This window comes from Delphinapterus leucas, chromosome 8, assembly GCF_059928025.1.
Source record: "Delphinapterus leucas isolate spDelLeu-1000000601 "Yukka" chromosome 8, BTC_Dleu_Yukka2, whole genome shotgun sequence".
In the NCBI taxonomy this organism is placed as follows: domain Eukaryota; kingdom Metazoa; phylum Chordata; class Mammalia; order Artiodactyla; family Monodontidae; genus Delphinapterus; species Delphinapterus leucas.
The window spans coordinates 94119726-94131868 of NC_143136.1; the positions used below are offsets into that span (position 1 = coordinate 94119726).

A 12143-nucleotide genomic window follows, 5' to 3' on the forward strand; every position below is an offset into this window, starting at 1 on the left:
TAGTCTCTGAAATTTCTTCAAATCTGGATATAACTTTGTCAACAGAGACTGTTTATTGCCTTGTTTTGTCTTGAAAGCTGAGACTAAGAATTTTGTAAACATTGAGCAATATATTATTGGTAAAATAAAAACGATCTGATTTTCTGTATCCATTATTTTAACAAAAGAAAAATAAGAGTTAATATATGACTGTGTTACATTTTATTTAACTAATATTCCCCGTCTTTATGCTTATTTAAATAAATTCAATGCTTTTAGTAAAAAATGCTTTGCTACCATATATATTTTTGCTACTGTGAGTTCTTTAAGTTTTTGTTTTTACATAAAATTTTTATTTTATTTAAAAATTTTCTTAAATTTTTATTTTTACTTGACTACATGCTCTTCTGTAAGAGAAGGCTGCAGTTGTTTGATATATGATGTTAGCAAAGGGCTTGGTTTCCTCCCGCACCTTGTCTTTGCTTTCTGTCATTAGCGTAAACGTGTCTGACCTACATCCACACTGATTGATGTTTTTTAAATCAACACACTGGCACCTATGGGAATTTTTCTTCATATATATATATTTCTGTATAAAAAAAATAAATAGGACATGATTCATTATTGCATTAATTGCTATGTTCTTTATGCTGTATTTCTAAACATTATTTTCTCCTACATAGGAATTGAATTCCAGCTTTGAAGAGTGGGAAAAATTAATGAGAGCTCCAAATTCAGGTGCCACCAAGACTGTCGTGGGGTTGTTTACTCGCATGTTTAAACAAACTGCTATTGCCAAGGTACTCATTGCTGGGCCATCATGTGTTTGTCTTGATACAAATTATTTAATGTATTTAATTATTTTTAATTATGCAGCTTATTTGCATACTGCAACATGTCTTTGCCATTTAATTTTTAATCTCTATTATGGAAAAATTCAGACATATTCTAAGTAAACAGTAGTATAATGAACACTATTATACCTGTTCATATATCGATCCTTTTCTATATATGGGTATAGTTTGATGAGGGAGTATAATATATATTACACTTTCTCATTTAAAGGACTTACATATATTCATGTTTGTTGCCAGCTTTTTCCATGGTGTTCCTACATAATTGCTACAAATAATCTTTTTTTATGTAAGTCAATCATTTTTAATTGGTATTATGTTTTTAGATCCCTACAGATAGATGTGTTCACATTCTGTTTGTCCAAAACTGCAAATTAGAGTTTTTAAATCTCAGTATGACTCTCAAGTAGACACATCACACAGTGTCTGCTGTTTTTACCGGCATGGTTGAACTTATACATACTAATGAGTGTCATCTTTCTCCAATTCTGAGATCTTTTATAACATAATTTTTTTTAATTTTATTTTTTATTTATTTTTGGCTGCGTTGGGTCTTCGTTGCTGCGTGCAGGCTTTCTCTAGTTGTGGCGAGCGGGGGCTACTCTTCATTGTGGTGCACAGGCTTCTCATTGTGGTGGCCTCTCTTGTTGCAGAGCATGGGCTCTAGGCGCACAGGCTTTCAGTGGTTTTGGTTCGCGGGCTCTAGAGCCCAGGCTCAGTAGCTGTGGCGCACGGGCTTAGTTGCTCCACGGCACGTGGGATCTTCCTGGACCAGGGATGGAACCCATGTTCCCTGCATTGGCAGGTGGATTCTTAGCCACTGCAGCACCCGGGAAGTCCCTATAACATAATTTTTTTTTTTTCTCTATAACATAATTTTTTAAAGAGAGGTTTATTGAGGTATAATTCACATACAGTGAAATTTGTCTTTTTAAAACATATTGTTTGATGGGGCTTGACAAATACATATAGTCAGTTACCACTACAATCAAGGTAGAGAATATTTGCATTACCCCCAAAAGTTTCCTCATGCACCTTTGTAGTCATTTCCGTCACATCTCCCTCTAGACGTTGGTGGTCACAGATCTGCTCTCTATCACTATAGTTTTGAATTTTCCAGAATGTCGCAAAAATGGAATCCTATAGTATGTAGCCTTTTGTCTGGCTTATTTCACTTAGCATAAAGCTTTTGAATATTGATCCATTAGTTTTTTCATTTATATTGCTGACTGATATTCCAATGTATGGATACATAAATATTTATATATCTATATTAATATAACAATTTTTTAAAATTCCTTTACCACATAATGGCCATTTGGCATAGTCTCAGTTTGGGCTATTGTGAATAAGCCTGTTTTAATCATTCATGTACAAGTCTTTGTATAGACGTATTTTCATTTCACTTGAGTAAATAGCTGGAACTGGGACTGCTGGGTCATATGGAAAGCATAGATTTAACTTCATAAAAAGCTGTGAAATTGTTTTTCCAAGTGCCATATCATTTTGCATCCCTACTGGCAATGTGTCAGAGTTCCAGTTGTCCTATATCTTTGTTAGCACTTAGTACTGTCAGTCTGTTTAATTTTAGTTATTTTTCTCAGTATGTAGTAGTATCTCATGATTATTTTAACTTGCCTTTTCTTAATGACTAATGATATTGAGCATATTTTCATGTGCCTTTTAGCCATTCATTTTTTTTTTTGGAAAAGTGTTCATATCAAGCCCATATTTATATTGGGTTATAAGAGCCCTTGATATATTTTGGAAACAAATTCTCTAACATATATGTCATTTCCAAATAATTCTTCTAAGTCTGTAGATCCCATTTCTGTTTTATTTTTTTATATATATGTAAATTTATTTATTTTATTTTTGGCTGCGCTGGGTCTTTGTTGCTGCGCACAGGCTTTCTCTAGTTGCAGACAGTGGGGGGCTACTCTTTGTTGTGTTACTCAGGCTTCTCATTGTGGTGGCTTGTTCAGGGTGGAGGTTCAGTTTGTTTTCTGATTTTGTGGTTTTTTTGTTTGTTTGTTTGCATATGGATTTTCAGTTGTTCCAGCACTCTTTGTTGGAAAGACAGTTTTTCCCTCATTGAGTTATCTTGGCACCTTCATAAAAAATCACTTGGTTATATATGTATAGGTCTGTTTCTGAGCTTTCTATTCTGTTTCATTGATCTGTACATCTGACCTTACAGAATACTACATTGGCTTGATTACTCTACCTTTATAATAAGTCTTGAAATCACATGGTGTTCACCCCTACTTTATTCTTATTCAAAATTGTTTTGTCCCTTATAAGTCCTTTGCTTTTCCTTACGAGTTTTTAGAATTAGCTTAAGTATGTACAGTTTTGATTGGAATTGTTTTGAGTCTATGGATTAATTTGTAAGAATTGACTTCTTTTTTTAAATTGAGATACAGTTGACATACAACGTTTTATTAGTTTCAGGCGTACAACATAAGGATTTGATGCTTGTATATATTGCAAAATGATCACCACAGTAAGTTCAGTTAACCTCCATCACCATGTATACTCACAAAATTTTTTTCTTGTGATGAGAACCCTTAAGATCCACTTGTTTAGCAACTTTCAAACATGCAACGCAGTGTCATTAACTACTGTCACCATGCTGTAGATTACGTCCTGTGACCCATTTATTTTATAACTGGAAGTTTGTACCTTTTAACCTCCTTTGCCCATTTCACTCACTGCCCCCAACCCCTTGCCTCTGTCAGCCACCAGTCTGTTCTCTGTATCTGTGAGCTTGGTGGGGTGGGGGTTGGAGTTGTTTGTTTTTTAAGATTTGACATATAAGTGAGATCATAAGGTATTTGAGTTTCTCTGTCTGATTTATTTTGCTTATTAGCATAATACCCTCAACAATACATGTTGTTGCAAATGGCAAGATTTCTTTCTTTATTATGACTCAATTATATTCCATTGTGTATATATATACATACCACATGTTTTTTTTTTTTTTTGGCTGCTTTGGGTCTTCGTTGCTGCGCGTGGCTTTCTCTAGTTGTGGTGAGTCGGGGCTATGCTTCATTGCGGTGCGCGGGCTTCTCATTGCAGTGGCTTCTCTTGTTGCAGAGCATGGGTTCTAGGCATGTGGGCTTCAGTAGTTGTGGGTGGCGGGCTCTAGAGCGCAGGCTCAGTAGATGTGGTGCATGGGCTTAGTTGCTCCACGGCATGTGGGATCTTCCCGGACCCAAGATTGAACCCATGTCTCCTGCATTGGCAGGTGGATTCTTAACCACTGCGCCACCAGGGAAGTCCCCTATATACCACATTTTCTTTATCCATTTATACATCAGTGGACACTTATATTGTCTTGGCTATTGTAAATAATGCTGCAGTGAACATGGGGGTGCATATATCTTTTCAAGTTAGTGTTCTCATTTTCTTAACTAAATACCTGAAAGTGGAATTGCTGGATCATACAGAAGTTCCAGATAAATTTTTGAGGAACCTCCACACAATTTTCCATATCAGCTGCACCAATTTTCATTTCCACCAATAGTGCACAAGGGATCCCTTTCTATACATTCTCGTCAGCACTCATTACTTCCTCTCTTTTTGATAATAGCTGTTCTAACAGGTGTGAGGTGGTATTGAGTATTGACTTCTTAATATTATTCAATCTCCTGATCTATGAAGAGAGTATCTCTCTCTTTTGATTTAGGTCTTTAATTTCTCCCAGCAACGCTTTCTAGTTTTCTTGAATACATTTTGTTAGATTTATTTCTAGGTACTTCATGTCTTTTTATGCTCTTGTAAATAGTACTTTTTTTTTTTGTAAATAGTACTTTTAAATTTAAATTTCTACTTTTTCATTGCTATATACAGGATGTTCATTGATTTTTGTATATTGGTCTTTTATTTTGTAACCTTGCTGCACTCACTTAATAGTTCTTATGGCTTTTTGGTAAATTCTTTAGGATTTTTTACATAGACATCATTTTGTCTGCATGTAAAGGTACTTTTGTTTCTTCCCTGTAATCTGTATGCCTTTTATTTATTTTTGTTGCCTATCACATTGAAGGAACAAAAGTACAATTTTGAACAGAAGTGGTAGGGTTGAATAGCCTTCCCTGCTGCCAGTCTTAGAAAGAAAGCATTCAGTCTTTCACCATTGATTATGATTTTATCTTTAAGATTTTTACTGATGCCCTTTCCTAGGTGAGAAAATTTCCTTCTTTTCCTAGTTTGTTGAGAGGAGAGATGAGACATATAAAATGTTTTTCTTTGGCGGAGCAGCAGTAAAAACGTAGCTACCATAAAAGTGGATAAGAAGAAAACAGATAAAATGTAACAAAATTATAAAAGCTGAGCATAGGCTGCCATGACAGTCCAAAATAATAGGAGTTCCTGACACAGGGAGTCCATACTCACTCACAAGCTTTATTTCCATTGGCCTCTACCACATGCTGACTAGGAGATGAGAGAGCACCCCTACTGGTAGCGTACAAGCACAATACCCTACCTATTTCCTGGACAGTTTTCTCAACTCACACTAATCAAAAGCCTTAAGCCACTGTGAGAGAGGTAAAGTCCCCCTCCCCGAGCCTCCAAAGTCCAGTTCAGGATCACCTGCTTCTGGGGGCTGAATAGAAACAAAAGCCATCTACACCTGGGAGTTGGGCAGGAAACCCTATTGAAATCAGGACCTTTATTAAGACAGAAATCTGTTACTACTGGAGGAGAGGCAGGAACCTCTGTCCTGCCCAGGACCACCCACAGTTATATGACATAGTTTGGTTGTCTTAGGGGAGCGGGACAGAAACACCAGGAAAGCCACACCTCCAAGACTCAGCTGGAGCAAAGGGCCTACCTTATACTGATGTGCTACCTGTAGATCCAAGAAATCTTGCGTCCATTATCATGAACTGAACAATGAGAAACCATCAAGATTAATGTAGTACTGGGGGAGAGAGATATCCCTCTATAGTGCAGGCATGCAGGGACTGCTGAAAGCTTAGAGTGCAGTTGGGACACTTAGAAGAATTCTTGGCACACACTTTCACAAGGTAGAAGCATCCCACTGTTGGGGGCATTTCAAATTTGTGGTGCACTGAAGGTAAAGCAAAAGAACCTAAATAGAACTCAGTATTGACTAGATTGTCGCAGTCCCTCACATACTATCACCTTGATAGAAAAAGAAGCATGCCCTTTTTTGGGTGTAAATATAATTTATCTCAGTCTGTCCTGTTCTTCCACACATAATTTCTAGTATTTAATAGAAATTATGAAATAAACAAAAAAGAAATTTAAAAAAACATCATCCATTGTCAAAGATAATGTAATCTATAAAGCCAGATGGAGAAATAACTCAGATTTTAGAACTGTTAGACAAGGACTTTAAGAAAGCTATGAATAATATGTTAAAGGAGCTAGTAGAAAAGGTAAACAATGTAAATGAAAAAGATGGAAAATTTCAGAAGAAATATAGAAACTGTAAAGACAGTAAAATGCTAGAAATAAAAACATAGTATCTGAGAAAAAAATAATTCTTTCAATCAGCTTATAAACCAATAGTTGAGATAAAAAGTAATCATAAAAAAATGTAAATCATAAAAAAATGTAAACTTTTTTTTTTAATCCAAATTTCTTGAAGGGTATCTAGCCCCCATTTCTTTTTTTTTTTTTTTAATACATTTATTTATTTATTTATTTTTGGCTGCATTGGGTTTTTGTTGCTGCGTGCAGGCTTTCTCCAGTTGCAGTGAGCGGGGGTTACTCTTAGTTGCAGTGCGCGGACTTCTCAATATGGTGGCTTCTCTTGTTGCGGAGCACGGGCTCTAGGCGTGCAGGCTTCAGTAGCTGTGACATGCGGGCTCAGTAGTTGTGGCTTGCAGGCTCTAGAGCACAGGCTCAGTAGTTGTGGCACCTGGGCTTAGTTGCTCCTCGGCATGTGGGGTCTTCCCGGACCAGGATATTTATCTTAGAGAAATGAAAACTTGGGTTTACACAAACATCTTTACAAGAATTTATTTATAATAACCCCAAACTTGGAAACAACCCAAATGTCCTTCAAACAAATTGTAGTACATCCATATAATGGAATACTCCATTAAAAGGAATAGACTATTGATAAATGCAAAAGCAGTATACTTAGTGAAAGAAGCAAATATCAAAAGTTTACATATATCGTGGCACCATTTTTATAACATTTTCAAAATGGTAGAATTATAGTGATAGAAAATATCATTATTCCAATGTAATTTTCTGGTGTTGATATTCTACTATAATTATATAAGAAGTGATCATTAGGGGAAGCTAGGTTAAGGGTACATGGGAACTCTGTATTATTTTTGCAGCCTCTCATGTATCTAAACTTTTTTCAGAATAAAAAGTTTTAAGTGGTGTATATATATAGTGGACACAATAAAGTAATCTAATGACAGAAAAAAAATTCAAGTTAATCCAAAAGAAGAAAAGGAAGATAAAGGAACAAAGAACAACTACATCAAATAGAAAGCAACTTACAAAATGGTAGATTTAAATCCAGTTTTATCAATAATTGTATTAAGTGTAAATGCTCTAAACCCAACAATTAAAAGGAATTGTCAGATTGCATAAATTATATGATATCTATAAGAAGTTCTCTTTAAATACAAAGGCTAAAGGTTAAAAATAAATGGATGAAAACAATAATCAAAAGAAAGATGAAGTAAATATATTAATATGAAATGATGTAGGCTTCAGAGCAAAGAATAGTACCAGGATTAGAGAGGAAACTTACATAAAGATAAAGGAATCAATTCTTTCTGACTCATAACAGTCAGAAATATGTGCATATCTATTAACTAAAACTTTTTTAGAAAACAGAAGAGGAATAAATATCTCTCAAATAATTTTATGAAGTGGAATTACTCTGACACCAAAACCACACAGACACATCAGAATAGAACTACAGACCAATATCCTTTATGAATATAAAAATCCTTAACAAAATATTAGCAAATTAAATCCACCAGTATGTTAAAAAGTATTTATACCAGCAATGCAAGGTTTGTATAACATTGGATTAATTAATCGGTATTTCACCACATTAACAAAGTAAAAATGGAAAACCATTCAATTATACCAATGAAAACATTTGATAGAATTCCACATCCATTCATGATAAAACATCTCAGCAGACTAGGAGTAGAAAGGGACTTCCTCATCCCAGTAAAAGGCATTTTTGAAAAACTTACAACTAACATAATAGTTAATGCTCAAAGACCGAATACTATTCCCTAAGATCAGGAACAAAATAAGAAAGTCTGCTCTCACCACTTCACTTCATCAATGTTTGCTTCAACATTGTTTTCATAACTGTGCAATAGCCTAGAAAAAGGAATAAGAGGTATGCAGATTGAAAAGGACAACATGATTGTCTACATAGAAAATCAAAGAACACTTCAAGCAACTAGAACTAATGATTGAATTTATCACGGTCACAGGATTCATGTTCAAGATACAAAAATCATTTGTAGTTCCATATACTAGCAATGAAAAATTGGAAATTGAAATTTGTAAAATACAATTTACAATAGCATCAATAAACATGAGCTAATTTTGGAATAAATTCAGCAAAAAATATATTCAGTGAAAACTATGAAACATTGTTTAGAGAATGTAAAGCAAATTTAAATGACAAGATAGATCGTGTTCATGAATCAGAAGATTTGATATTGTTAAGATGCCTGTTCTTTGTAAATTAACTTATATACTCAATACAGTGTTAATCAAAATCCCTGTAGTCTTTTTTATTGAAATTGACAAACTGAATGTAAAATTTATGAAGCAGTACATAAGGACTTACTGTAGCCAAAATAATTCTGAATGAAGTTGGGAGACTCACACCACATAATATAAATACTTACTCTAAAGTTACAGTGATAAAACTTTGTGATATTGGCATAAGAATAGACATTTAATGAACCAGAAAAGAGAGATCAGAAATAGCCATTCATATTGATTGTCAACTGATCTTAGGAAAGGTGACAAGATAACCCAATAGGGAAATGATAGTCTTTTCAGCAAATGGTACTAGGACAATTAGATATCCATAAGAAAAAAAAAAGAGCCTTGATCGTTATTTCACACCATACATAAAAATTAACTTGAAGTGAATCATAGACTTAAATATAAAAGATAATTTATAAAACTTTTAATAGCATACATATTTTAAAATATCCCATCCTTTGGGTAGGAACATTTTTTTAGATAGGATACAAAAAGCACATACTTTAAAGGAAAAACCAATGGGACTCAAAACTTTAAAATTTGTGGTGTTTAAAATTATTGTGTATGAAAGACACTGCTGTGAAAATGCTAATGCAAAATATAGATTGGAAGAAAATATTTGTAATAATTCCCCCTGTTCCATTTTCCCATATCATAATTTTTGGTTTTATCAGTGTTCATTGTTTACAGTATAATGACTATTAAACATTTCACAGTTGAGCTATAATTACATTTCTTTGACAACTATTGTTTTTCTTAGAGTTAATAACTATCTTGTTTTTTGTTTGTTTGCTTGCTTACTTAGCTTTCTTTGTACTTAGTACTGAGTATAGAATGCTGCTTAAAGGAAAAGAATATATATGAGAACCTTGCAGATAATTTCCTGCGTGCGTAAGAAACCCTAGTTGGAAGTCAGAAGTGTTGATAGTCAATAGGAAGTTGCACCTAATTCCTAGGATCCTTGAAGAAAAAGAAAGGAGATGAAAAGTCAGTTGTCCCAGATTAGAATATATTCCCAAAGATTATTGGTAGCAGAAGGCTACCCCGACTTCCTACATTATAGATGTAGGTAACTTTGAGGGGAGGTATCTGGTTATTACATTTAATATTGTTTCCATGTGAAAATGTGTTTCAGAGTTCTCCCAAACCTCTTTGTAAATGAACTTCTGAAATACCACAGATTATAAATTGGTTACTATGTTGTGTGCATACTACCAATTGAAGCTTCCTTTCTTTGGCTAAATGTTTTCCTAATTCAACATTTATTGAGTGCTTACTATGTGGCAAGGATTATGCTTGGTGCTAGAGAGGCATGGTGAACAAGACATGGTGTAGATTACCTCTACACTATGGATCTATGTAGTAGGAACTATATAGTTCCTACCTCTCAAGGAACTTGGAGTCTGTTGGGGAAGACAGTAAAAGTAAATGATCAACTACAATAGAGCATATTTAGGGCTTAAGAAACAGAATATTTTGGAAGGACATGGGAGAAGATACTTGGCCAAGTCTTGGGGATTCAGGAAAAATGTTCCAAGGAATGAAAAAGTTAAGATTTAGCAAACCAAAGTGGAGGGGAGTGAAATGGGAATGGGATGGAGCTGATGGAATGTATTTCAGCACATGAATCATTTGTGCAAACTCACAAAGATTAACCAGGAATGGTATATTTAGGGAACCAAAAGTAGGTCATGGCAAAAGCCTAGTATGTCAGAGAGGAATTCTGAGAGAGACTAGGTTGGAGACCACAGAGAGCAGTACCACATCATGAAGGTCACAGTTCACAGTGTGTAATTTATCCTAAGGGTTCTGAGCAATCAGATATTGTGGAGTAGAGTAAAATGATCAGATTTGTGCTTTAGAAAAAGAACCGTAGCTACAGGCATGCCTCATTTTGTTGAGCCTCACTTTATTGCACTTTGCAGATCGCATATTTTTTTACAAACTGAGGGTTTGTGGCAGCCCTGCATCCAGCAAGTCTCATTGGCATTATTTTTCCAACAGCATTTGCTAACTCGTGTCCCTGGGTCACATTTTGGCAATTCTCGCAATATTTCAAACTTTGTCGTTATTATTATATTTGTTATGGTGATCTGTGATCAGTCATCTTTGATGTTGATATTGTAATTGTTTTGGGGTGCCTTGAACAGTGCCCATATAAGAGGGTGAAGTTAACCAATAAATGTTGTGTGTGTTCTGACTGCTCACCAGCCAGCCATTCCCCCATCTCTCTCCTTCTCCTCGGGCCTCACTATTTGCTGAGACACAGCAATATTGAAATTAGGTCAATTAATAACCATACAATGGCCTTTAAGTGTTCGAGTGAAAGGAAGAGTTGCATGTCTCTCACTTTAAATTAAAAGATAAGAATGATTAAGCTTAGTGAGGAAGGTGTGTTGAAAACTGAGATAGGCTGAAAGCTAGGCCTCTTGCACCAAACAGTTAGCCAGGTTGTGACTGAAAAGGAAAAATTCTTGAAGGAATTTAATAGTGTTACCCCAGGGACTTCCCTGGTGGTCCAGTGGTTCAGACTCCTCGCTCCTAATGCAGGTGGCCTCGGTTCAATTCCTGGTCAGGAAACTACATCCTGCATGCCACAACTGAAGATCCTGCATGCCGCAATGAAGATCCTGCGTGCTGCAATGAAGATCCTGCGTGCCGCAACTAAGACCCGGTGCAGCCAAATAAATAAATGCACATATATATATATATATAAATAGACATTAATTATTATATATTATTATGTGTGTATATAACACATAAATGCATACATAAATATATATTAATTATATATATATATAACTCCAGTGAACACACAAGTGATAAGAAAGGAAAACTGTCTTACTGATGATATGGAGAAAGTTTTAGTGGTCTGGATAGGAAATCAAACCAGCCACAACATTCCCTCAAGCCAAAGCCTAATCTAGAGCAAGGCCCTAACTCTCATCAACTCTTTGAAGGCTCAGAGAGGTGAAGAAGCTACAGAAGAATACAGTAAGTCCCCTACATACGAACCTTCAAGTTGCAAACTTTCAGAGATGTGATCATGTGTTCGTGTGTCCAGTCACGTAAGTTAGTTCACAGTCTGGCATACATTATCACGTGCATGCATCCTCTACAAGTGGTTGTGCTCTTCTGTACTTTACTGCACAGTCCTCTATAGAGTACAGCAGTACAGTATCTTTATTTCCAGCCCAGGATGTCTGGAAGCAAGCGTAAAAGCAGCAGTATATAGCCAATTGTGTTAGCTGGGTACCTAGGCTAACTTTGCTGGACTTACAGACATGCTCTCAGAATGGAACTTGTTCATATGTAGGAGACTTATGTAGTTTGAAGGTAGCAGAGGTTGGTTCATGAGGTTTAAGGAAAGAAGTCATCTCTGTAACATAAAAGTACAAGGTGAAGCAGCAAGTGCTGATGTAGAAGCTGTAACAAGTTATCCAAAAGCTCTAGCTAAGATAATTAATGAAGGTGGCTACCTTAAACAACAGATTTTCAGTGTAGATGAAACAGCCTTCTACTGGAAAAAGATGCCATCTAGGACTTCTATAGCTAGAGAGAAGTCAG

At 35.4% G+C, this 12143-nt stretch overlaps 1 protein-coding gene across 7 annotated transcripts in view; it reads left to right on the forward strand.

The window, feature by feature from the left end:
• The window catches only part of ZRANB3 (zinc finger RANBP2-type containing 3), a 279900-nt gene that overhangs the window by 186227 nt on the left and 81530 nt on the right, over positions 1-12143 (forward strand). For all 7 annotated transcript variants that reach the window (XM_089916041.1, XM_089916045.1, XM_089916044.1 and 4 more), the window contains one exon: positions 663-779. In XM_089916041.1, the coding sequence (XP_089772167.1) occupies positions 663-779 (117 nt within the window). The remainder of the gene's footprint in view (positions 1-662; positions 780-12143) is intronic.